Here is a 25875-nt window from a genome sequence, read left to right on the forward strand (position 1 = left end):
TCTAGCTGTGCATGAAGCCAAATCTATCCCCTGGACTTTTTAGTTATCTGAGCCAATAAATTTCTCCCTCCCTCCCCTTCCTTCCTTCCTTCCACTTAAGGCATATCGTGTTTCATTTCTGTTGTTTACAACCAAAAGAGTCCTGACTAATCCAAATCTCCTCGTCCTCCTGTGCAGCGTTGGTGGTATAGTGGTGAGCATAGCTGCCTTCCAAATCTCCTCATCCCCACCCCCAGACCAGATGCCCCACTCCACAGGCACTGAACAACCAAGACCAACCACCTCCTGCTGAAAACTTTAATGAAATCAATAAGTTAATAAGTTAACAAAGTGAGGTACTTGCATATCCGAGAACCGGGTTGGTGGGGAACCTTGATCGTGGAAGCAGGAAGGGCTTCTTCCCAAGTCTCCTTTGGTCATAGGGTAATCCCATTCTCCTGCCCCTCTCCACAGCTCTGTCTCTCAGGGGGCGGAGGTGTGGCTCTCTGGGGACAGTGCAGTGCAGGTGAGGTGAGCCAGGATAGGCTCCATCCAGGGCACGACGGTCACATGCAGAGGGCACGTGGGGGCAGAGGCTGGGCACCATGGGGCTGAGCAAGATCCAACCCCAGCCCTGGCGCTGGTGCATGCAGGTCCCCAGTCATGAGATGCAGGCAGCTGGGCCTGAGCCCCTTATTCCCTGGTGCCCCACAAAGGGTCACCATTGGTCCACTACCCATCACCCTCCTGCCACCTGCACTGGCTTTGCAGAAGAGGGACAAAGGGTTAGGGATACCAAAGAGGTGCTGGGGGCCTGGAGTGGATGGAGGCTTATGCGGTATGGGGGCTGCCAACTGAAGTGAAAAGTGGAGTATGGAAGAAGGGGAAACAGTGCATGTGAGCGCCGTATGCACTTGGTTCCTGACAAATGGTACTCGCTAGATGCCTTATTATTCTCTCTGGGAGTGAGTTAGAGTAACTAGGAAGAGGGCAAGCCTAGATGGAAGTGGGCCTGATAACCACCCTGCGGAAGGGCCTTTGGTCTTTCCAGTGCTGTCCAGGCCCCAGAGGCCTAGGCCTGAGTTGTGCTGTGGGGGCGCTAAGGAGGGCCCTCGGGGGCAGGCAGAGGCAGCAGTTAGGGCTCCTGGACCTGTGAGGAGTAGATCTTCTTGAGAAAGGGGAGCTGGTAACGTTCTGGAGACCTGGAGTCACGTCAGAGCTCCCTCTCCTGCCTGGACGTAGTTGGTAGGAGTGGACATTGCCCTGCAAGGCCAGTCCTCTGGCCTCAGCTGCAGAGGCCCAGGAAAGGCTGAGTGGCTCTGTGCTCAAGTCTCCAGGTGTGGGTGACTGTGTGTGTCAGCGCGAGTGTGAGAGACTTCCTGCATGTCTGGGGCAACTGTAGGGACATGTTTGTGTGACGGTGGGAGCATTGTCTACGGGAGGTTGGGGGGAGAACACAGAAACTTGTGCTGTCAAAGGTGTCTAGGGCCAGAGGGGAGTGAACATTGGCAGGAAGAGGGAGCCCCTGGGAGGGGACACCTGCAAATGGGAAGAAAGGCCCAGACACTGCCCTTTGGGAGGCAAGGGAGAAAGAGGCCCCATGCTGGGAGGTGAGCAGTTGATAAGCCAAAGAACAGGGATGGGGGTCATAGCCAAGCAGCCTGAGACCAGCTACTGCTGGGGGCCCATCCCCCAGTGGGGGAGGGGCAGAGGGACCCCATGGGGGTCCCCAAAGTTGCATATTTAACATAGCTTGCATATATGGTGCCCACCTGCCTTGCGGCAGGGTCCTGTGCTTGTGGGTACCTGTATGGGCACCGTGGGCCCACCCCCAAGTGGGGCGGGGACTTGGCTGGAAGGCTTCCCTGCTCTGTCCAAAGGGCAGGCCAAAGACCTCACCTTGCATAGCTGGAAGCTGAGTCAGGGCCCAGGGCCCCAGGGCCCCGCTCCCACTCCGGAGCAGTGCCCCTGCCCGGCGGGCCGTGTCGGGCCTTGATGGAACGGGCAGGGCACTGGGGGGCCCAGAGGCCGCAGGACAGCCGCCGCTGCTGCCCTCCGTGCGGCCTGGCATCTCACGCTCCTGAGGTGGGGCGGGTCGCTGGCACCCACATCGGGTATCTCGCCCACCCAGGCAGCTCAATACTGCGTGTGGCCTCTCTCCCCACGAGGGAGCGAGTTCAAGTAAGAGAGGAGTCCGGAGGCCTCAGAGGGCGGGTCCGAGCGCCAGGCCGAGGGGCTGGCCGTGTGCTACCCCGCCCCTGAGAAGCCCCTCAGTCCATGTTGGTGCTGACCGAGCGGGAGATGCTGAGCGTCTGTGCGGAGACGGAGATGTCCTCGTGGTCCACAGGGCTGTGGTAGTCGGAGGTGATGTCGGGGTCGAAGAGCGGCACTTGCACGGTGCCCAGGCTGGCCGAGGTGCCAGAGCGCAGGCAACGCGAGTAGAAGCCCAACAGCAGGTCCAGCTTGTGCTCGATGGACTGCACCTGGGGGCGGGGCGCGGCTGGAAGCGGGGCCTGGCTGGGACTGGAGGCGGGACTTGGGGGCGGGACGCGGCTGGGAGGCGGGGCTTTCCCGGGGAGGGTCACATCTGGGAGACGCGGCTCCTCCGGGAGGGGGTGCGACAGGAAAGGCGGAGCTTGGCCGGAGGGCGGAACGAAGCTGGGAACCTGGGGTTTATTCCCCGCCCCGCCCCCCACGAACGAAATTTAGTTGTGATTGGTTGGGATAGTCCGGGTGATCGACAGAGACAAGTGAGGAGGGGGTCAAATGAAGTAGGTGGGACTTCGACGGGCTTATCTGAGACGCTAGCAACCTAGGGCGGGGCTTGGCTGGAGAGGGTGGGTTTATCGGGGTCGTTTAGCAGGAGTGGGCGGGCCTCCTGGGAGGCGGGGCTTATCTGTGGGACGGGGTCGGTCGGGCAGGGGATGCCTGCCCCGCGGGTACTCTGGGCTGCTCTGAGAAACGCACCGTCCCCTTGGGCTTGACCCGGGGGCCTTCCAGAGCTTCTCGGTCGACGACTAGCTCCACCACACCAGCGAAACTCCCTCCGACACTCACCTGCTTCTCCACCTTGACCACGCGTCCCATCATACTGATTTCATCCACCGCCTCCGTGTCGGAGGGCCCTTTGTCGCCCTTCTCCCGGGACTTCCGGTCCCCGGGGCCCCGGCCGACAATCTGGTCCACCCTGTGGGGAAAGGGAACTGTCAAAGGGCCCAGGCACTCGCCACAACTCTCTCCTACAAGAATTTGAGTTTGCCTGCTGAAAGGGGAGAGAGACATCCTGCAAGGTGGGAGCAAGCAATCTGAGGGAGGGGCCAGTTTGATCTGCCAAATGGAGGCCGAGTTAAACGGAGGTACCCGGCCGCTGCTTTGAGGGTTTTCCAAACAGGAGAGCAAAGGCACCACACGCAAGCATGACAAGTAAAACAGCTGCCTGATGGGAGGGCAGGCAGGCAACGGTGGACTGGGTAGAGGGAGAGACAAAAGTGGAAATGTGAGTTATAAGGGGGACAAGGCTGGAACTGGATGCACGTTATTTTTCTACTCCTCTATATAGCAAAATTCTTGAAAGCGTTATCTCTACCCTCTATCTTCAGTTTCTCTCCTCCCTTCCTCTCCAAAACCTCCCCAATCAGGCTTTCATTCCCACCATTTCACCAAAACTACTGTTGTCAAGTTCCCAAATGACCTCCACGTTGTTAAATTTGATTCTCATTATACTTGACCTCTTAGCGGTGCTCAGCACATCTGATCACCCCTTCTTCCTGCATGTTCTTCATCTGGACTCCCAAACATCAGCCTCGCCCAGTTCTCCTCCTACCTCACTCACCGCTCCTTCTCAGTCTCCTTTGCTGGTTCCTCCTTTATCTCCACAATCTCTAAACATTGCAGGACCCAAGGCTCATTCCTGGGGCTTCTTTATTTCTATTTACTCTCACTCACTAACTGATGTCTTCAGTTCCAGATTTTCAATTCCTCTATACACTGTTGACACCAAATCTGTATCTCCAGCCTACACCTCTCCTCCAAACTCCACACTCCTCTACCAGATCAACACTCCATTTAGATGTCTGATGGACATCACAAGCCCAACATGTCCCAACTTTCCTGATCAAAACTTGCTCCACTCGGGCTTCCCTGGTGGCGCAGTAGTTGAGAGGCCACCTGCCGATGCAGGGGACATGGGTTCGTGCCCCGGTCCGGGAAGATCCCACATGCCACGGAGCGGCTAGGCCCGTGAGCCATGGCCGCTAAGCCTGCGCGTCCGGAGCCTGTGCTCCACAACGGGAGAGGCCCGCGTACCGCAAACAAACAAACAAACAAACAAAACTTGCTCCACTCATTGACCTCCCGCATGTCAATAAACAGCAACTTTTTTCCTCTTGCTCAAGCCAAAACCTTAGCTTTATCCTTGATTCTCTCCCTCTCTCTTTTTTTCTCTTACACTCCTTCCAAAAACCCTGTCGGCTCTACCTTCAAAATATATCGAGAATATGACCATTTCTCCCCACCTCAACTGCTGCCACCTGGTCCAAGTCCCCAGCATCTCTTGCCTGGATGTCTGAAGTAGCTCCCTCACTGGTCTCCCTGCTTCCACCCTAGCCCCTTATAGGCCATTCTCAACACAGCATCCAGGGTGATCCTTTTAAAATATACCTCAGATTTCATCAGTCCTTTGCTCAAGGCCCTCCAATGCTTGCATCTTACTCTGATGAACGCCAACATCTTTGCAGTGGCCTACAGGGCTTTATATAGTCTAAGTGCCATTAGCTTTCTAACCTCATCTCCTGCTTCCCTCATGCCAGGACAGGCGCACTGGCCTGCTTGCTGTTCCTAAATCATCACCCCAGGCACCTGCCCATCTCAAACCCTTTGCACCTGCTGTTCCCTCTGGAAACTATTTAAACAACAACCATGGGACTGTTTGCCTCACCTTCAATTTTTTTTTTTCTCAAATGTCACCTTCTCGCCTATTTAAAACTCACAAATCCCAACACCCTAACCCTTATTTTCCTCCTTAGCCTTTATCACCATCTGACATAGTCTAGTTTCACTTACTATCGTCTCTTCTCCTTCAGCTAGCATGAGAGCTCCATGAGGGAGGAGCCATTTGCTTTCTACCGCATCCCCACTGTCTGGTAAGTAACAAATAAATACCCAATAACTATTTCTTGAGAGAACAAATGAATGGGCAGTGAGAATGCAAGCCACAAGAGGAAAAGGGTGAGTTGTAGGTGACTGGGGTCTTGACGTGAGAATCTACCTATACGCTGGGTGGAGAGAAGAGGTGCTGGAGGATTCCAGAGGCAAGAGGTGAGCAGCGTTGAGGACAATTTGCCTATTCCCTTAGGAGATGGGAAGTCACTGATTATCTTAAGCCTGTTACTTCAGGACGAGAAAACAGTCATCTAAAGACGTTCCCGAGGCAAGCAGGTCAGTAGGGTTCGCAGGGAGGACCTGCGGCTTGGCGTTTCTTCAGGTTCAACAACAGGTGCGGGCTCTGGCTGCAGAGCGCTGCAGGCCAGAAACTCCAGCTCCCGCAGCGGCGCCTAGGGGGCGCTCGGGGCTCCGTTCGGGCGCCGGCAGAGAGGCTCCAGCGGACCTCGTGCGGGGGTCGGTGCCGCGGCCGCCCTGCCCCCCTCCCCCTTCGGAGGCCGGCTCACCCACCGGGCCTGCAGACTCTTGATCCGGCCCAGCATGTCCAGGTGCCCTGCTGAGTACTGCTCAATGACGTCCTTCACGTCGTATGGTCGTAGCGTCTCCTTGAATTTCCTTTTGGCTACCAGGAACTTCAGGATCCTGTCGGGGGAGGGGGTCTCAGAGGACAGGGATTCTTTTCCAGCCCCCTCTCCGTCCTTTGCTACCTTGTCCAGCACGAGGGCAGCTCCTGCTTGGGCCACCGCAAACAGCCACTGCTGGGTGTCCAGCCTGCCTACATACCCACCGCGCTCCTGCCCTGGCCCCCTAAGTTTGTTTGGTATTCTTTAATGTGCCTGTATCTTCAGTCAGCTGGGAGGGCAGGGACTGGGCCTGGTTTCTCTCTGCTGGGTGGGACACAAGGTAGGCATCTGTGAACACTGTTGCTGCTGACAGCTTAGGGGAAGACATTTTTGCATATGCCTGTTAGCACTGCTGTGCTGGACCCTGGGCACCCAAAAGGGCACCAGATCCAATCCCTAGCCTCAGGAACACTGGTCTGGGGTGGGAGACGGAGAGGACACAGACAATTATGGGGTGACAAGGGTCATGTCAAGGAATGGAGAAAGAAGACTGCGGACCATGAGAAGGGAGAGCTCGGGTGGGGAGGTCAGGGGACAAGTCTTCAGAGTGATACTTTGCAGTCCCAGGGCAAGAGGTGGGGAATGAAGGGAGGCTTTCTGGACACGGACAGGCAAGGAGATGTGTGAGCGAGAGTCAGTTCAGAGCAGCTGGAACAGGATGTGAAGGAAAAGGGTTAATCCATGGGAGGCAGGGGAGGTGTGTGTATGTGTGGCGGGGCTGAGGGGGGTACTCTGAAGAGCTCTGAATCCCCGGCAGCGACTGGGCCCTGGGAGGTTGGGGCAGTGGGGACGGCCGTGTGGCTTCCTCTGCTTCAGCATAACCGTCCTCTGCAGGCCTGTGTGGAGGATGCCCCGGATGGGCAGAGTCCCGGGTGGGAAGACCCACTGCAGGGGAAGAGCTGGGAGAGGGCAGTGGGGTGGAGACAGAGGACAGCCCTGAGCAGTGCCGGAGAGAGGACCGAAAGGCTTCTGAGTCTGAGTCCAGCATGACTCCCGTGGCTTGGGCACCGGGTGGATGGCGGTGGCACTGCCTGACATGGGGACATGGGAGGAGGAACAGGATTGGGGCATGCTGCGTGTGAGGCGTCAAGGAGAGCTGACCTTAGCCAGGGGGCAGCTCGGGCGTTGTGTTCCAGAAGCCGGGCACTTGGAGGGGAGAGACAGGATGTGTAAAAAGCAGGTGGGGAGAGGCCTCAGACTCTCTGGGAGGAGGGTGCCCAGCTGACTCTGATTTAAAAGGGTTAGGCAGGTGCATGAGGCAGGGAGGAGAGGGGGTGAGTCTAGAAGGCCTAGGGGTGAAGCTGGAGCGGCAGGGTGGAGACAGAGACTAGACCAGAACTCCATTCCAAGGAGCTTGGGGCCAGATCGCTGGCTGGATGGCTACAGGGCTCAGGAGACTCTGGCCCCCCCTGAATTGTTGAGGGAGACAGCCAGTAAAGCCAGTAGGGCAGGGCCTTCAAACTTTTTGACCAAGACCCACCATAAGAAATACAGTTTACAGAAGCTAGTATACACACACACACGCACACACACACACACACACACACACACAACTGAAACAAGTTTCATCAACACTTTTATTCTTACTATGAGGGATGCACTCTGATACTTTCTATTCTTTTTTTTTTAATGTTGACCATGGCCCACTAAATTGATTTCACTTCAAACTGTTGTGACCTGTGGTTTGAAAAATACTGCTCTGGAGGAAGTCCTGGGGAAGACAGACAGGCAGAGGTCAAGACACCCAAGGAGAGACAGTAAGTCTGAGTCACAGAGGCAAGAGGAGGATGAGACTGAGACACAGAGATGGAGCAAAACTGCCTGTAAGACAGAGACCCAGGGAGAAACAGGCAGATGCCGATACCAGCTAGGGAGAGAGAAATAAAGAGAAGAGAGCCTGACATAAAGTAAGAGAGAGGAAGGGGAGAGAAGCAGAGAGGACACCGCAGGTGTGAGCAGAGGGACCATGATGGGCAGCGGTGCCCACCGCCCCACCCGGCCAGCCCTCCAGACACGATGAGTCTGCGCAAACCCTGCTGGGAGCCATATGCCGCCTCTCCACCCCACCCGCCTTCCACTGAGGGTACCAGGCAGGCGGCAGCTGGCGTGCTGGATGCTAGGCCAGGCCTGGCCATGAGGGCAGGCCCCAGATGGGGAGCAGCAGTGGGTGGCCCACCTCCAGCCTCAGTCTCACCTGACAGAGCGGATGACCGTCTTCACGGCGGGCATGACATCGTCCACTGTGAGTTCACACTGGTAGCTCTTCTCCTCTGCCACTTCCTCTGAGGGGCCCTCTGAAAAGTCGGGGGCAGGGGGACAGGTGGTGGCAGCAGAAGGGGCCATTCCCAACCCCTACCACCACCCTTAGAGGTACGGAGAGGGAGACAGAGCCTCAGGAAGGGCCCAGAACCTTCCTGGGGGCACAGAGCAGACCAGGTTCCTGCCCCCCTGGCTGTCCTGCCCAGAGTGAAAACCTCAGTTTGCTGCATGCCCATCTGCCCTGTGTAAACATCTCCCTGGTGGCTGGTGCGCAGGAGCTGCTTTAGGGCACATCTGGTCTGGCCCGGGGTAAACTGCACACAGCCCTAGAGGAAGTCCCACCCGTCCCACCACGCAGGCCAGTGAGCGCCAAAGACAAGGGGCTTGAGGCCTCTGCACATAATTGCGCACACAGCCTCGTCCTTCAGCCAGGAGCAAATCAAGGGACTGGGTCCCACCCCCCAGCTCTGCTACTGACGAGGCCTCTAAACCAAGTCATTCTCCCCCCCCCCCCCCCCATGAGAGAAACAGCTTCTCCGAGGCTGGTGCCCTGCACTGCACAGACAGGTAATGCTATCCTGGCCTCACAGGGGCAGGAGGGGCAGGAGGCCAGGCAGCTTCTTGGCAGGGAAGAGGAGGCCCCGGGCACCAGCCATGCCCAGACTTCCAGCACCTCCCAAAGACTGGTTTGTGGGGTTCTGTAACTTTCCAGGAAAGGGCTGTCTGAGTGGTCAGCCAGCAGCATGTTGGGGGCTGATACAGCACGGACAGAGGCAGCATGGCTGGGTCCCCTCCCTCCGAGGTTCCCATCCCCAACCTCCATCCTTGTCTACCCCCCCAACTCCTTTTCCCACCCAGGGCCCTGAAGCAGGTCAAAGCTGGGAGAAGTCTTCCAGGGGACTTGGTCCAACCCTCTTGTTTTCCAGAAGAAGACACCGAGGCACAGAAAGGGGCAGTATCCTACCTAGGTCACAGTGCAAGTCAGGAGCAGAGCTCGAACTCAAAAAAGTGACCTCTCTAACCAGTTAAAAGCAACCCCACCAGGTTCACAGCCTCACATCCCCAGGCTGGGCTGGCAAAGAGGGCCAGGGTGGGGAGTGTGGGCCATGGAGCTGGACAGACGTGGCTGGGGATACCAGCTCTACCACTCACTAGCTGAGAGAGCTCAGTCTCCACATCCATAAAATGGCGATAGAGACAGACCCTACTTCCCAGGGTTGTTGAGAGAAGTAAATGAGATAATCCAGCCCCCAACAGTCAGGGCTCAGTTCAGCAAGGATGGCATCCTGCTCCTTCCAGAGCATGTTTATAATACTTCTAGCTTTTGTTGGGCACTTACTATATTCCAGAACTCTTCTGTTCACCTACTGTGGATAATCTCATTTAATCCTCACAACAAACCTATGAAGTAGATATGCTTCTTGTCCCCATTTTATAGATGTGCAAAATGAGGCCCAGGGAGATCAGGTTACCTGCCCAAGATAAGTGACAAAGCCAGGATTCAAACCCAGGCAGCCTGGCTCTAAAGTCTGTGCTCCTAACCACTACCAAATGCCACCTCTACATTCTCCTCTGATTCTCAGTCTGGAGCATCAGCAAAGCAGGTATTATGATGCCCATTTTACAGACCAGAAGACTGGTGCCCAAAGATAGTCAACCTGCTGCAAAGCTGGGGCTAGAACCGAGTTATTTCCACCCCCAGCCCAGACTCTGTGTCCGCCCTGCCACCCTCAGCAGGTCCTGGCCCCAGACCCGCAGGGGCTCACCCTCAGTGGAGGCACGGGGTTTGAGTCTCAGGGAGGCCCGGAAGCGGGTGCGGTCGTTGAAGCTCCAGCTCTTCTGCACCTTGGTGGGGCTGCTGGCCTCCCCCTCCTGCTCACTGCTCGGGGAAGTGGGCATCGGTGGAGGTGCTAGGTGCTGCTTGGAGGGGCCTGTCCGTCGCTGGGAGCTGCCCATGCGGATGCGGTCTTTGATACCCATCCGCCTGCTGGCACAGCAGGTCGGGTGGGGGAGAGAGCCAAGTTAGCCGGAGCTGGGGGCCAGTGCGAGTGGGGACATTGCTGACTTAGGGCTTGGGGGCAGCTACTGGGGCTGATTCTCCACCAAGGGGAGACTTCCTGGGATGGGACAAGGGTGTGGTGAGGGGGGCCCTGACTCCTATGAGAAGCTGATCCAGGGTCAGTCTGAACAGCTCCCCTCCCCACTCCGACCTCCCACCCCTTGTTGCCCAGACAGATAAGGGGTGCACAGGAGACAGATGTCAGAGTGGAAAGAGTGACAGAAACCCAAGAAGGGAGTCAGAGACAGACAGGGGGACTGGGGAGCTGGGCCTGGCCCAGGCAGGTGGGTGGGTGGAGGTGGTGACCCCTCTGGGGACAGACAGGCTGCTGAGGGATGGAGAAGCTCACCTGGCCACGCACACTGAGTTAGGCCCCCAGCTCCTCCCTGTACACAGGGGCGGGCTGCGTGGAGTTGAGGGCATGTGCATGTGTAGGGTGTGTGCTTGCATGCACACGGGTGCCAGTGTGTGTACCTACGTCGGCATGTGTATACACGTGTCAATTTATATTTTCCTCCTTTGCCCACCGCTGGAGCTATCTGACCCCACACTGGTCAGGTCAGGGCTTTAGGACATGGTACAGTTGTACAGGCAGTGCACTGCAAAATTCCAAAGTCTCCATCACTCAGACTTCAGTGAGAATGGTGCCCTTGGAGGTGTGCAGTGCACTGGCCTGCTGGGGCTCTTGGCCCAGCATGGGCCCACAAGTATGCCCAGGCCATGCCTGGTGCCCCTCCTCCCAGTGAAGGTCTATAACCTGTTCTTCTGTGGTCTCCCCTGCCTGAGCTCTGCCCACCCAGACTGACGTCCTGCTTATGTGACTCCCCCAGCCTCCTGAGTCTGCAGTTCAACAGCATCTACATCTCCGTGTACGTGTGAACACACGTGTGTATCTGTGTGTGTACTCAGACTTCCCTTCCCGCACCCGAACTCCTCACCCATTCCCCAAATCTTGGAGGAAGACAGGTGAGGGGAGGCCTCAGGTTCCCCGCGACAGGCCCTGCTTAACCAGTACCTGGTAGAGTAACTCTGTGTCCAAGAGGTTCAAGGACCACGTTGTCGCTGTCTGAATAGGACCTCTGCAAACATCCCCATCCCATGGCCTGTGGTGTCACCACTGCCTCCCTGCTGTGGCTTGCCACTTGAAGGGCCCCCTTCAGACACGTTTGGGGCCCTTCCACCCCAGATGTCCAGGGCCCTGGCTCAGGAGAGCACCAGCCAGTCTGGGAGGAATTCTGAGATGGGCCCGGGGCTGGGGGAGGACACTGTGTCACCTAGTCTCTGGGACTTTCAGATCCAGTGTTGAGAGGACAGACTCTGGTTTCAGGGCAGAGTGGGAGCTATGGTCCTCCATGCCCAGGGCATGGGGGACAGAGTATAGAGCCGAGGTGCTGAGGTGAGGGAGACCTCGAAACCAGGGGCACCTTCAGCAGGTGCCTTCAGGAAGGCAACTGGGATGTAGGGCCATCCTTAGGGGTAGGAACCTCTGCCCGGAGGGGAGAGGTTACAGGTCAAGGATGCGAGCCCTGAAGATATGAGGACAGGGCGGCCCCTGCAATCCAGCATGCTGTTTGCTGGCCCAGGACCCCCTCAGCACATCCCAAAGATTCCAACCAAAGTTTGAGGTTGGCTCTCCCAAACTTTCCTCCACCGAGCTGTTACTTCAGGCTCTCTTCATGCTGGCAAGCACCCCCCAACCCCATCCGTGCAGCCCCTCCTTCTGTCCTCCACTCTTCCAAGGGGCAGAGGAAGAGAGGGGGGCGGAGAAGGCCCTGACACTCAGCCAAGGGCTCAGAACTCTGGACCTCTGTGACCGGCACATCACTCCAATGGTGTTCTGGGGGAAGGGGGTGACCTCCCTGTCACGAGAAGTATGCAAGACTGAGTTTGCACTCAGCAGGACTGATAAAGGAAGGGGGTGGGGGCTTGCCCTAGAGGTCTTGAAAGGTCCCTCTCCAGCTCTGATTCTGTGATGGTTGAAGGAGCTTCCAGCGTGGTTTGTGGGGTTCTGTAACCTTCCAGCCAGCCAGAGACCCTGGACTCCTCTTCAAGGTAACAAGGCACTGTTTTCCCAGGGGCGGCCCTGGATTCCAGCTCCTTGGGCAGTGCCCAGAAAACGGCTCATGTCAGCCTCTTTGAAGCCTAAAAGCTCAAAGAAAATGGAAAGAAACCTGGCACACAGTGGACATCGAAAGAGCTCCTTCCCTCCCTGGCTCCTCAGAACACACAAGGTCCACTCTGACTGCCTGAGCCTTTTCAGCTCTCAGCCACTTCAGATGGCGGGCTCCAGTGTTACGACCCCTATTTTACAGATATGGAAGGGGGTGACTCGGCTTCCAGGTCATAGAGCTCCTCTGGATGGAACGAGGCCTGGAACCCAGTTTTCTGTGACTGCAGAGACTATGTTCTTTCCCTGGGGCAAGCCGCCAGGATAGGGTCTCAGGCAGTGATGCTCAGGTGGGGGCTGTTTTGCTCACCAGGGGACATTTGGCTGGAGACATTTTTGGTCGTCACTCTGGGGGGTGCTCCTAGCATCCAGGTAGAGGCCAGGAATGCAGCTAAACATGCTGAACAATGCATGTGACAGCTCCCAACAATAAAGAATTTTCTGACCCAAGACATCAATGGCGCCAGTGAGAAACTGATTGCAGCGTCTGTTGGTGTCTGGGGGACAGATGTGTGGGCTTGACTGGGGCTTCCCCGTGTGAGAGGGTAAGCTCGGGGCACTGGCTGCCCTCTGACTGCTCTGCTGGACCCAACCCCTGTGCTCACTCCCACAGGGATTTCTTTAAGGACTCCATCTGCCTGCCGAAGGCCAAGCTCGGCGGTGGAGGCGTGGCGGGAGGCAGCCTACCCCTACTGGTGCTGCATACAGCCCCTCTCTTCAGGACTGGGAAACAGCACATGGCTGGCCTCTCCACCCTGGCCTCGCCCTTCCTGCCTACCACACCCACACATCCCAAGGAATCTTGCAAAGGGGCAGATCTGACCCAGAGACTCCTCGGCTTTATCCTCCAGCATGTGCCCGTGTCCTACAGCCATGGTTTCCAAGCTCATATCATAACATACCAAACTGCATGAGGCCGACATTTATATAGCACTTCCTCTGAGCCAGGCACAGTTTGAACGGAAGCAGACCCTACGATCGTCCACATTTTACATGGGAGGAAATGGAGGCACAGAGGGCTTATGCCCGAGGTCCCCTAGCCAGGCTCAGATCCAGGACCCATGTTTCTAAGAAACACTGCTTCTTGGTAGAGCAGCCAGGAGCTCCGTCACCCATCTCCTCCTCATGGGTCCCCTGATCCACAAGGCTCCTGAGGCACTTTGGGAAACCCAGGACTCTGTAAGCCCAAGCTGCCAGGCAGTGCCAACAGTGCCAACGGGGCCCTTGGCTTCTTCATGACCCACCCTCGGCTCCCGACCTCCACGCTGGGCTGCCTGTTCTTTGCCAAAGCCGCGCTCTCTCTCACCCCCTCCCCTTGGTGCGCGTCGCTTCCTTGGCCTGGAAGGCCCTCCCTCACACCCACTCCTTTGGGGGCCTTCTCCGGGTGAAATGCCTGACCCAAGCTCCACAGGTCCCCTGCTTCTGCCTTTAGTTGTGCTCATCACACCGAAGAGCAGTTACTCTTTGCAACTCTCTAGGCACAATGTTTTATTCATCATTGTGTTCCTAGTGCAGGGCCTGGCACAGGGCAGGTACCAAGGGATGTAGTGGCTAAATGAGGCAGCTAAAGAACTGGGCTCTGGAGTTAGCGAAGGAGGTGCCAATCCCAGCTCCTTCAGGCATCTGCTAGGATCTAGGTGGTCAGCGGGGAGCCAGGAAGCTAAAGGCCCGGCAAAGGTCAGAGTGGGAAGGACCCTAAGAGAGCCTCTAGTTCAATCTGCCCATTCCATAGATGGGAAACTGAGGTCCAGAGAAGGGAAGCAATTTGGCCAAGATCACGCAGGGGGGGTCAGCGGCAGAGCCAGAACTCATCCCAAGGCTCCTGTACGTGTCCCTCCTGGCAGACTGGGCACCAGACCTGGCAGACTGGGCACCAGGCCCTGGAAGACTGGGCACCAGACCTGGCAGAGGCATCCCCAGGAAGGCGAGGGGCTCATCAGGGCCCCAAGGCAGATGGCAGGCGGCAGGCACATGCACCTTGTCTCTGGCCCATCCTGTCCGCCTCTCCAGCCCCAGAACTGGGTGGGGCAAGGAGGAACGGGAACAGGAGAAGGCGAGGGGGTACCTCGGTCTCCAGCTGGCGTGGATCCGAAAGAAACTCCGTTTATTACTAAACATCTGGCTGGAAAGTTGAGAACAAGACACAGACAGAGGTTAGTGGGAAGGAGTCAGGTGGGCAGAGCATGGGGAGCTGCCAGGATGGGGCTGGCTTCCCGTGGCTGGTGGGAGAGAAGGACCCCCCAGCTCAAATCATCCTCCAGCCCACATGCCCAGAATGCAGAGGTTCTCCAGCTTTGCATAAGGATCTCATGGGGAGCACGTTAAATATGCAGAACTCTGTGCCTCTTCTCCAGAAATGCTCATTCCGTGGGCTTGGGGAGAGGTCCAGTATCTCTGCATTTTGAACAAATGTCCCATGGGATGCAGACGCAGGGAGTCAGTGGACCATGCTTTGAGAACCACTGTCTTAGCACCTCATCACAAAACCCACAGAGAGAGGTGCTGGCCCTGCAATGCCACCCCTCAGGAAGTCCTGCTCCGTGTAGCCCTGGGAACATACTCAGCCTGGATCCACCCACAAGCACCACTAAAGGTGTGGCCAACCGGGGTGTGTGTGTGTTGGGGGAGGGGGTCCTGTCTTGGGCACCCACCCCACAGGGCCCAGAGAGCCAAGATTAAGGATATGGCCATTTGGCCTGAGGCTGGTGCCTGATCTCCTAGAAATCCCAGCTCAGCCCCCTGGCATCCCTGGGAAGAAGGGACACTCCACCACCAGCACCATAAGCCCCAGCCACACAGACACTGCAGGGCAGACAGACACAGGCTGGAAGTCAGTGATGGCCGAGCTCTCGGCAGTCATCTGTTCCTAGGCCTCGGGGGGCCAGAGACCCAGAGCAGCTGTGGGGGGTGGTACCAGTACTGGAGTCCAGGATAATCTCCATTTTCAGTGTCTTCCTACTCAGGCAGAGTGAGACGAGAGCGAACTGAAGCTACAGAGAGCCCTGGCGCAGGCCGTGGGCCGCGGTGCTCAAATGCCAAAACTTCTGAGTTTCTACCTGTCAGCTGTGGTTGGGTGGGTGTGGGGATAACACTGTAGGACATTCAGATAGTGACAAAGGATACAAGTGGGGCTGCACCGTGGACCCTCTTCCAGTGAACTCCCAGCCTACCCTGGCCAATCATGCTTCCCTTCCTCCCAGAGACCTGGAGGGGCTCTCCCTCTCTACCCACTTCCTGTTCAGCCCCTGGCCAGAAGTGCCCTCACTGAGACCGGAAAAGGAATTCTGCTCCCAGCATCCTCTGCACCAGAACCCCCTCCTCCCTGTTCCCCAGGCCCTTTTAGCCCAGAAACCCAGAGCCCCTGATCAGCCTAAAAACTGCTGATTTTCTGCCCAGAACCCAGAGGCTCAGAGTAGCTTGATGACTTTCTCAAGGACACGCAGCGCCAGGCGCGGAGGCTTTCAGGGCACCTTCACCTTCTGATCCCCGAGTGGCTCACCTCTTCTCCCCTCCCTTGTTCTGGGCCTGGGACTCAGAATCACACCTGAGGCTCAAGGACCAGATGTCCACCTGGCTGATTCAGGGATGATATGTAAAGATGAGACAAAACAAAGAGATGGGTAGGCAACGGGGTGATTGTGGTGGCAGGGGGGATTGAATCCTTGACCTCAAAACTACACCTCTACAGGAGAAGCCGCTTTCCCATATTGTGAGTTAGTGGGCCTCCCTTACCCAAATATGCCTGAAATTCCACTATTTATGAACATTTACGTGAGGGTAAGCATTGTTCTTTCTTTGTTCTTCTTTCAAGATGCAAAAGCTCCAGGAGAGGCAGGTCAAGGGGAAAGAGACTGTTGGGACAGCAAAATGTCCCTCTATAAGGAAGAAAGACATTGTGGGAGAATCCCAGGAGGACCCTCTGGGATTAGCAAAGCTGTGGACAAGGCTTGCACAAGACAAGAGCATTAGTCATTGGTTGAGTTTACATAGGCCCTACAGCAGTTCTTAGTCACAGAGCTCTCTTTCCAGGTGGCATCTCGTTCCCGAGAGGCAAGTTCAGCGTCAAGCCCCTTCTAGAGGAACATGCTGGGGGATGGAGGGGTCCCTGCCCTCACACACCAGTATGGTGTCCACGATTACCTGAGCTGTAAGCACCTGTGGCCAGCGGCCTCCTCCTCTCTCCAGCTTCCCGGGAGGGATGGGAGTGCAGGGATGGAAGAGTGAGGGGGACGTGGAAACAGAGAAAGAAAGAGGACAATGGAATGAATGGAGGAGGTGATGGGAAAGGATGGTGTGGACATCTCCCCCACTCAGACCCTTGGAACCCAAGGTGACAAAACCATGAGTCCACTCTGGCCTCTCCAGAGAGACCCTCGTTCTGTACCTGTCAGACCCTCTGATGACAACGGGTCCAGGCCTCATGACAAGGTCTGGGAGTCCCCAGCACAGGCCCAGACACCCACATAGTGGCTGGAGGCAGGTCTGAGAGAGGATGAGACAAAGAATGGAAGAGGAGGAGGAGAAGCAAGAGGTGGCAGCCCCGGGGGGCCCCTACCTTTCCCCAGGGCAGAAGAAGGTGCTGCCTGGCCGGTGGCAGGTGGCAACGGGCGGGTAACGGGAGGGCGCTCCGTCGGGTACTGGCGCCCGCCGCACCTCCAGGGGCCGTAGGCCCCCGTTGCGGGCCCGTTGCACGTGCTCAAACAAGAGGGCCAGCTCTCTGCAGGACAGGGCACCGTCAGCAGCAGGCAGGGCCCTGGCACCGCCCCCTCACCCAAGGGCACTGAGCTCCTGACAGATCTTGCCAGGCCATGCCTCTCTGGAGGTGCTCGGCAAACACCCCAGGCCCGTGTGGGCAGGGGTGGGGGTGGGAGACTAGCCTTCCTCCCTCTCTCTCTACACTCAGCTCCTGGGAAACCCTCAAGGGTGCCAAGTATGACAGTGCAGGGTGGGTGCCACTCGAGGGCACCCTCCCAAGGGGGCAGGTGGGAGCTCAAATCCACCTCACTCTCTGCTCAGCAAGCCGAGCTCCTGGACGTGGAGCTGTGCCCACCCGGAGGCCAATGGCAGCCCTCAAATCCTCGCCCTCCAGATCCGACTGGATTTTAGGGGGAAACTGAGGCTGAGGAGGGAGACTTGATAGGGCAGCCCAGCTTCCTCCTCCTGCAGCATTCACTCTTGCCACTGGGCTCTTGGAGACCAGATTGAGGGCTCAGCTTCTTCTTAACTCTCAGGCTTTCTTGTTTCTATAACCCAAGAAGGATATCTCGTCTCTTTGTCCTCTTTGTCTATTGTATGGATGAGGAAACCGAGGTCCAGGGAAAAGGAGGATCAGTGGACCCAGAATTTCCAAACCAAGCTCTGTTCCTCTTTCCAGAGGACCCAAGACCACCTTCCCAAATCTTTCCTCCCCATCACACACCATATTTCTAACAAACCAGCCCCTGCCCCACTCCCCAAGGCCTGGCCTTGAGTCCTTAGGACTACTTCTAGAAAGGATGGCTCCTTTTAATCTAACCAGCATCCCTGTCTCTAAGGTGGGAGCTTGCCTCTGCCAGGTGGAGAGATGGGGGGAACCAGTGTAATTCTGGGAGCCCCTCCTTCCCAGCCCCTTCTCTCCTGCTCCTCCCCTGGAAGGCCCCTGGGGCTGAGAGGGAGCGGGGATGGGGGCAGCCAGGTGTAGGGGTGAGTGGGATCACGCAACAGCTGCTCTTGGAGAACTAATGAGGCAAAAAAGGCACCGGCAAAAACACTGAGCACAGCAGCCTGGCCCCGCCTTGCTCACTGCCCGCCTGCCCACGGGACTGAGCCGCTCTCCAAGGTCTTCATTCCTGCCTCAGGGCCTGGCCAGGCACCTGGCCACACGAACCTTGGTGATGCTATTAATGATCCCCCTGTGTGGAGCCACCCCCGTGCAGTCTTACCCCAGCCTGGGCCAGTGGGGCGAACCCACTTCTGGGCCCTAAGGCTGCTGCCTGGGACAGTAAAATCAGTTACGCATGGGGGTGCTGGGGTGGGTGCTTGTACCCAACATGGCACACACGTTCTTGCCCACGCCACGCTGTCTCTACCCAGCTGCAATACGCCAGGCTGGCGAGCGCTAACACTGCCCCCAACTCAGACCGTGGGGAGTGAGCTGCCTGGGCCACTGCCCTGAGTGGCAACAACTCTGGGTGAGCATGTGGCCTGCTAACACCCCAGAACCCAGGGCTCAGCCAGCAGGGCAGGGTTCCACCCCATGCCCTGTGTCCAGTGTCACCGCATTCCCTGGTATAGCAGAGTGGGACAGAGGACATTCCAGGCTCTGGGTGACATAGGATCTACAGAGCCAGCCCCAGATGCTCCCATGGGAGCTGTCACCCCTTTGCCCCCCCACCAGGGTTGAGTCCCAGCCATTTGTCCCCAAGGGGCATTACTACCAGCCACCCACCTCCCCTTCCCCCTGCAGTAGGACCTACTTGAAGGACGGGAGGATGCTGTCATAGTAGTACCAAGTGGCTGTCAGGTAGGCCCGGCTCGTGTCGGTGGAGTACAGGCGCCATGCAGCCTGGTGGTGTGGAAGAAACGGGAAGGAGGTGGTGGGGGACAAGGCATCAGAGAGGCCTCTCAGCCCCCCACCAGCCCTCTGCCCCCAAAAGAACCCAGTCCTCAGGCCAGTTGAAGGGTACTCGGAGCCAGAGGCCAGTTCCAACTCCATAGCCACCAGCAGGGCTAGAAGGAGGCCTGGAGAGAAAAGACTGCCCCAAGGTGACGCACAGTCAGCATCAAAGCCAGAGGCCTTGGAGCGTGGGAGTTAAGAGCTGCGGTTTTGTCATCAGGTAGAAGTGGGTTTCCAATCCCAGCTTTGCCACCTATTCATGTGGGCAAATTAAGTAAATGTGCAGAGCCTCAGGTTCCTCATCTGTGAAACGGACATAATACTACTTACCTAACAGAGTGTTGTGAGGACTAAATGGGCAAATGTATATTAAATGCCAAGCGCAGTGCATGGCACATAGTAGGCACTTAATACCTAGTTCCCCCCCCTTTTTTTTAAACATCTTTATTGGATTATAATTGCTTCACAATGGTGTGTTAGTTTCTGCTTTATAACAAAGTGACCAAGTTCCAGTTTCTGCTTTACAACAAAGTGACCAAGTTCCCCCTTTAAACACTCCTGTTATCCTGTTACCACAGCTGATAAATATCTATTCATTGTGTATTTGATTAATGTCTTTCTCTCTCCTTAGACTGTAAGCTGTGTCTTGGTCAGCACTGTATCCTCTGGCACCTGATGGGTGCTCTGCAAATGTTTGGGGAATGAACACTGACTGAATAAACCATTGTTACTAATAATAACCCCACCCCCTCCTTCCCAGCTGCCTGTCACTGCCCATGGGATTGACGAGGGGAGGAAACAGCATCACCTACCAACCCCTCAGCATCCATGAAGTTACAGGGTTTCCTCTGCGGCAGGAGGGATGACGATCAGACAAGAGGAAGGACAGTCCCTCTCCCCCCAGGTAAAGAGAAGAGCCAGGTAGGGACTGTGAGTGGGGTGATCAGCGAGGGCAAGAAGGCTTGGGAGGTGCTGGGCAGGAGGAAGCAGAACTGGACCCTTCTTCGGGTGCCTCTTGTCCTTAAGGGATGGCCCACTGCTGACCTCACTGGCCAGGCACCCTCCCAAGACAGGAATATTTTTACTTCCTGCTTGCCTAGGCCCCTGGCTTGGGCTGGGGAGCAGCTGCCAGAGCTGTCTCATTAATTATGGGCACCACAATACCAGCTGTCTCTCAGCCCGGCCAGTGCCAGCCGCCTGCCCCTACGATGCCCCTCGGAAGGCCAGCTCCCAGGGAACAGCAGCCATTGTGCCCCAAGGGATGCTAAGAAGGAAAGGTTGGGCTGGTGGCTGGAGACAGTAGAGATGGGAGGGGGGGTTCTACCCTGGGGAGGAAAGATAAGGGGGCCTTGAGTCAGACCTGGGCTGGGGGGTCAGAGCATGCCCAGCTGGGGAGCAGGCCGAGGCAGGCTGTGCATATGTGCCCTGAACTATTTCTCGCCGAGGTTTCTCTTGCACAAGGCTGAGTCACGGAGTCACAAAAAAATCAGAGTCTTGCCTCAGCCCGTGCCCCGTCGGAATGCCTCAGACAGTGGGGGAAACTGAGCCCACACACTCCTGCTTTTTTCCCACCCGTCTGGCTGTTCCTTCTCTGCCTCCTTGGCTGGCTCAACTCTGACCACCCAGCCACGAAGTGCTGAGGTTCCTTAAAGCCCAGCTCTGGACCATCTTCTCTTCTCCTTCTGTCCTCTCCCCACTGGGCAAGCACTTCATTACCATCTGCACATTCCTCACCTCGGCTGCACACCACTACATCAGAGGCCTCCTCAACATCCCCCCTCGGGGGCTCAGAGGCCCCTCAGACTCTGCATGCCCCAAGTCTGGTCCCCCTCCAGTGAGGAGGGTCATCCACCATCCAGTCAGGCAAGCCAGTCACCCTGCCATCTCCCTCTCCCTCACTCCTGATGTCACCAATTTCACCTCCTAAATACGCAGCATCTGCCTATTTCCTTCCATCTCATCTGTCGCTACCCTAGTCCAAGTCACCTGCCACCGCGCCTCAGCCAGACTGTTCCCAGAGCCTCTTATCTGCTCCCTCCACACACCCAGGTCACACTCCAATCCACTCACCACCTTTCAGAACACATATCTGATCATGTCACCCCTTCCTCCTGCTCCATACCTGTTAATGGATCCTAATTGTTCTTAAGAAAACGTTAAATTCCTCTCTCTGGCCCTCAGGTCTAGGCCTCGCCCACTTATCCAAACCCTTCCACTTGAGCTTTCTGTTCCCGTCTCAACTAGCTTCCTTCCTGTTCATCAAACACACCCTGCTCCCTTTCACCACGGGACCGTTGCACACGCTGTTCCCTTACCTCGAAGGCTTCCCCCTTCACCTCTTCACCTAGTTAACTCCTACCCATCCTCCAGCTCTCTGCTCAAGTGTCAGTTTACCAGTGTAGTCATCCCTGAGTTCCCCTTTAAGGTCAGATCAGGCCAGGTCCCCTGTAAAATGCTCTTCAGAGAACCATTTCTTTCTTTCAACGTGTTTCTCTCGGTTTGTAGCTACAACATTCACTTGTGGGGTGAATTAAGGTGTTGGGAGTAGAACAGGCTTACTGATGACTGCACAGCTGATGGGTGGCAGGACTGGGTTTCCACTAGGGACCTAGGGCCTCTTGTCCAGTCTCCACTCCACTTCAGGCCATGTAGAGTTGGGGTTGCAGTGGGTCAATGGGACAGCTCTGGCTAGCCCTGAACTGGGCATGTGGTGCAGGGAGAAATTTCTGACAATCTTAGCCAGCGTCCTAGCTCTGTCCCTGACTTGGCAGGTGACCCCAGAAAAGTCACATCTCTCTGAGCTTCAAAGTGGAGTCATAGTTGTGAAGCTGGGACACGAGGGTCATCATACAGAGCTGACACACCAATTCAGTTCAGGGGCTTCCTGGGCGTCCTGTACCTGGATGAGGTTGGCTGCTGGCATCCTCCGCTTCTCAAAGTGCTTCTGCCTGTGCTGCTCCTGCACCTTCAGGGCAAAGCCGGAGCCAAGGATGCCCTAGGATGATAGGCATGGTTCGCGGAATATGGTGATGGTGGGGACAACAAAAGGCAGCAAAGGTGCCCCCACCGCTGCCCATCTGAGGTGCCCACCACCACTCATGCAAATGCTGGACAGGGCTTAAGCAGGATCTGTCCCCAGGACGCCCCCGCCCAGGGCTGGGCCATCCTAAGTGGAGGGGGACTCACGGCAGGCAAGGCAAAGAAGGAGACGCCTAGTAAGGCGAAGCCAGCAGCCAGGACCCTGCCCAGCCACGTGTGTGGTGTCTTGTCACCATAGCCAATGGTCGTCAGTGTAATCTGGGAACACAAACAGGTTACCTGCAGGGCTGGTTACGGGGGCCACCCACAGGAGCTTGTTGGGTCACAGGCAGGTGGGAGCCTGATCACAAGGGAGGGGGCCTCCATGGTTGCCCACAGGGACTGGTCACAAGGACTTGTCACGGGGGCTGGTTAGAGGCATAAGTGGATTCTCCCCCTCCCCCGTGCTGGTGGAGTAGAGGGGTACAGGTCACAAGGGCTTGATGTAGGGAACTAGATGGGGTCACATGCTGGTCCACTGGAGGACTAACACAGAGGCTGGTCACGAAGGTCCCAGCCTTAGTCAAGAGGACAGGGACAGGCCCCTAGGTCGGGGTCACGATGATCAGGCCGGGGAGGGTCCCAGGGAGAAGGGCGGCCCTGCACAGACCCTCACGCACCGTCCCCCACCAGAGCGAGTCGGCGTAGGAGGAGAAGTCGGAGTTGGCGTCCTTCTCAGCCAGATAGACCAGGAAGGAGGCGAAGATGAGCACCAGAAACCCGAGGTACCAGGCGGTGATCAGCTCCTGTGGGGTCAGCAAGGGATGAGACCATACACCTGGCACAGGTGGGGAGGTGGACGGCTCCCAGAATGGCCTATGGGAGGCGTTCTGAAAGGGGATAAGAGTACCCACCTCTCGGAAGTCCCTGGAGGTGGCTCTGCCTGCCTTTCTTTCTCAGCAACTCCCTTCAAGGAGACCCTGCCCCGCCTTCAAGGAAGAGCGAGGCCCTCACAAAACCTCAGAGCATGCCCCGGCCCTGCACTTGACCCTCGAGGTTCCACGCTCAGACCTCCGCCCACAAGCCCATCTTGCACCGCCCCCCAAGCCCCACTTTCAGGCTTCCATCCCGCCCCACACCCTGTCCCGCCCCAGCCCCACCCTCAGACCCCGCTCCAGCTCCCCACTTCCCTGTAAGCGTAGACCCCCAAACCCGGAAGCTCCCAATTGAGACTCTCAAGCCCTGCCCTTCAGGCCCCGCCTCCTGGCCTGGTCCTGACCTCCCCTCCAGACCCCGCCCTTGCCCCGCCCCCCGAGGTAGCCCCTGTGGCCTCGCCCGCGCTGGGTCTCTGGTCTCCCCTACCACGGCCCCGCCTCCGCTCGGCCCCGCCCCTCCAGCTGCCGCACCAGCTCCGCCCCGGACGCGCCCCCGGACACGCCCGGCCTCACCTTGCTGTGAGCGTAGACCACCGAGCCCAGCAGCTTCCAGGTGCCGCCGCGGCGGTCCATGCGCACCATGCGCAGGATCTGCAGGAAGCGCATGCTGCGCAATGCAGACGTGGCAAAGATGTTGCCCTGCGTGCCGGCGGCGATGACGGCCACCGAGGCCACGAACACGATGAAGTCTGCAGGAGCGAAGAGCGGGCGAGGTCATGGCCAGCGCCGGGGAGCCAACCTACCCTGTGCCTGGACCCGAGGTTGGGGGTTCCTGGGGCCGAGGGGATGATTGGGAAGGTCTGTTGAGTCTGTGTCAGCAGCCAGGGTCCTGGGGTCAGGGTGTTAACCCTGGGGCTTGGGGGTCAAGAGTCAGGCGGGGCTGGGTAGGCCCATTACCGATGACACAGAAGGGTTTTCTGGCAAAGCGGAAACGGCCCTGCCATCCTCGGTAGCGGCAGCAGCATCCCGCGGACCAGATGCGGATGATGTACTCCAGACCAAACACCACGATCATCACGAATTCCTGTGGGACCAGGGGCCTGAGTTCTGGTCCCCACTCTTCAGGACCGGGGTCTAGGTCACACGGCACCCACCCAGCCCGGAGTCCCTGGGTTAGGGGTACTAGGATTTCCTCAGACCACCTCTCCTGGAGGTTCTTACACCTGGATGGACCTGAGGAGGATTCCAGAAGGAAGTGGCTTCTTCCATGTCTTCCAAAGAGACTGAAAGCCCAAATCTATCCTCCCTTGCTGTCCCCATGAGCTGTCTGGGTTTTTCTTCTCCTCATCCCACCCTCCCCCTCCCAGCCATCCCAGCCTCTGTAACCCTGACCAGGTGACATAAGGGGTGGTTGGTTGTCTGTCACTGTGACCCTCCAAGGTGCTTCCTGTTAGGGGGAAAACCCCAATCACACTAGGGGTGGTGTTAGCAGTTTTGATCCTGAGAAGGAGTGGCTCTCCTCTGGGCCCATCATAAGCCCTGGCATAGAGGCGGGAGCTCTCCCAACACCTGCTATAAAGCAAGGGATGAAGCCCAGAGAGGGGCAGCCACCAGGTCAGAGAACACAGCACAGCAAGCCACTCTCTGAGCCATGGTATGAGAAGCCTCACTCCACCTTCGCCCTCAGACCAGAGGTGCCACCCCGACACAGCCTCCCTCAGACCCAGACTCCGGCACTCACCAAGATAAGGAGACACTCGTTGGCAATTTCCTGGTGCTCCTGGATAGTGGACAGCACGGACAGCACCAGGCAGCTGAAGACCAGCAAAAATCTGCAATAGCAGCATGAAGGAGAGGGTTAGACTGCTGGATGGACAGGGCAGCCAAGGAGCCTCTGGCAGGGGGCTGCAGAGTCAGAGGAGGAGGAGGAGGAGGGAAGCTTCATTTGGGAAGAATAATCTGGAAAGCAGACTAAGAATCAGAGTTCCCTGGAGCTGTGGCTTGGTGCTGGACACCAAAGGGAGAAGCCCCCGAGCTCCAGGAGGCTGCTGAGCTCACAGACACCTTACAGCCCTCTCAGTTGCCCTTGATGCAGCTGCCGCTCACAGAGGTGGTCACTGAGCTGTGGGTGGTAGGTCTGTCTGGGCTGGCCGAGGGAGGGACCCAGGAATCCCCCCTTCCCTATGAGTTCCAAGGTGGCAGAAGCATGGTTTCACCAGCAGAATGAGGACAATTGCCTCTGCCTTCGTGGGTTCTTATGGAATTAAATACTGAGACAGCTAGGGAAGGAAAGGGGATTGAGGAAGACAGATAGGGAGGGAACATGCAGAGGGGGAGAGGGTGTGGGAGGGCAATCAGGCAGCAGGGAGCCATGCCATCGAGGCCTGGAACTTCCCTGGAACTTCCCGGAGGGCAGTGGAAAGCTACTGAGTGGCTCAGAACCAGATGGTTAGAAATGGAAGGAACTTTAGAATCCAACTCATCTGACACTCCCCTCAACCCTAATTGCACACATGAGGAAACTGAAGCCCAGAGGAGGAAAGGGATTCACCCAAGGTCACCCAGGATGTCCAGGACAGGGGTGAGATTAGAGCCAGGGTTTCCAACTCCCCAGTGGATGGGAAGAGGGGAAAGGGCGTGAGGAGAGAAGCTGCTGGACTCAGGGAGAATGTGAATATGTGAGGGAAGACAGGATGTGGGGCACAGGCTGCAGATGCGGCAAAAGGGAACGATGCTGGCCTCCCGGAAGCACTCCTCCTTTTGATGGGGGTGTTGCTCCTGGAAGAGACTCCAGAGGGCATGGGCTTCTCCGGAAACGCACAGACCTACAGCCTCTCCAAAGTGTTCCCAGAGTGTCCCCACCTGGGACTGCTGACACTGCATTCTGCCTGAAACGACTCACCACTGGAGCCTGATGAGATGCTGTTCACGGTCCCCTCACCCCAGCGCTCCTGCTGGGATGCCCCGATCCCACTGTTCCCTCAGAACGCCCCTCCCAGTGCTCGCCTCCCAAGTCACTGTCTATGGCGCTTTATTTGTGTTCATATTTCATCGCGGCAGGGGCATGGGCTCCAAGTCAGAGAGACCCGGGTTCAAATTCCGGCCCTGCTGTGTGTGTGACCCTGGAAAAGTCACCTACC

At 57.3% G+C, this 25875-nt stretch overlaps 1 protein-coding gene across 1 annotated transcript in view; it reads right to left on the bottom strand.

The window, feature by feature from the left end:
* Nucleotides 1–290: 290 nt before the first annotated feature.
* Nucleotides 291–25875, bottom strand: part of KCNQ4 (potassium voltage-gated channel subfamily Q member 4) — a 56269-nt gene continuing 30684 nt past the window's right edge. The window contains 13 exon segments of the mRNA XM_029230878.1: nt 291–2462; nt 3037–3166; nt 5650–5781; nt 7957–8056; nt 9788–10008; nt 16803–16964; nt 18703–18791; nt 21742–21837; nt 22029–22139; nt 22541–22666; nt 23309–23484; nt 23693–23819; nt 24477–24567. Coding sequence (XP_029086711.1) covers nt 2250–2462; nt 3037–3166; nt 5650–5781; nt 7957–8056; nt 9788–10008; nt 16803–16964; nt 18703–18791; nt 21742–21837; nt 22029–22139; nt 22541–22666; nt 23309–23484; nt 23693–23819; nt 24477–24567 — 1774 coding nt within the window. The 3' untranslated portion in view covers nt 291–2249.

This window comes from Monodon monoceros, unplaced genomic scaffold (assembly GCF_005190385.1).
Source record: "Monodon monoceros isolate NGI ecotype Baffin Bay Population unplaced genomic scaffold, NGI_Narwhal_1 Super_Scaffold_18, whole genome shotgun sequence".
NCBI classification, from domain to species: Eukaryota; Metazoa; Chordata; class Mammalia; order Artiodactyla; family Monodontidae; genus Monodon; species Monodon monoceros.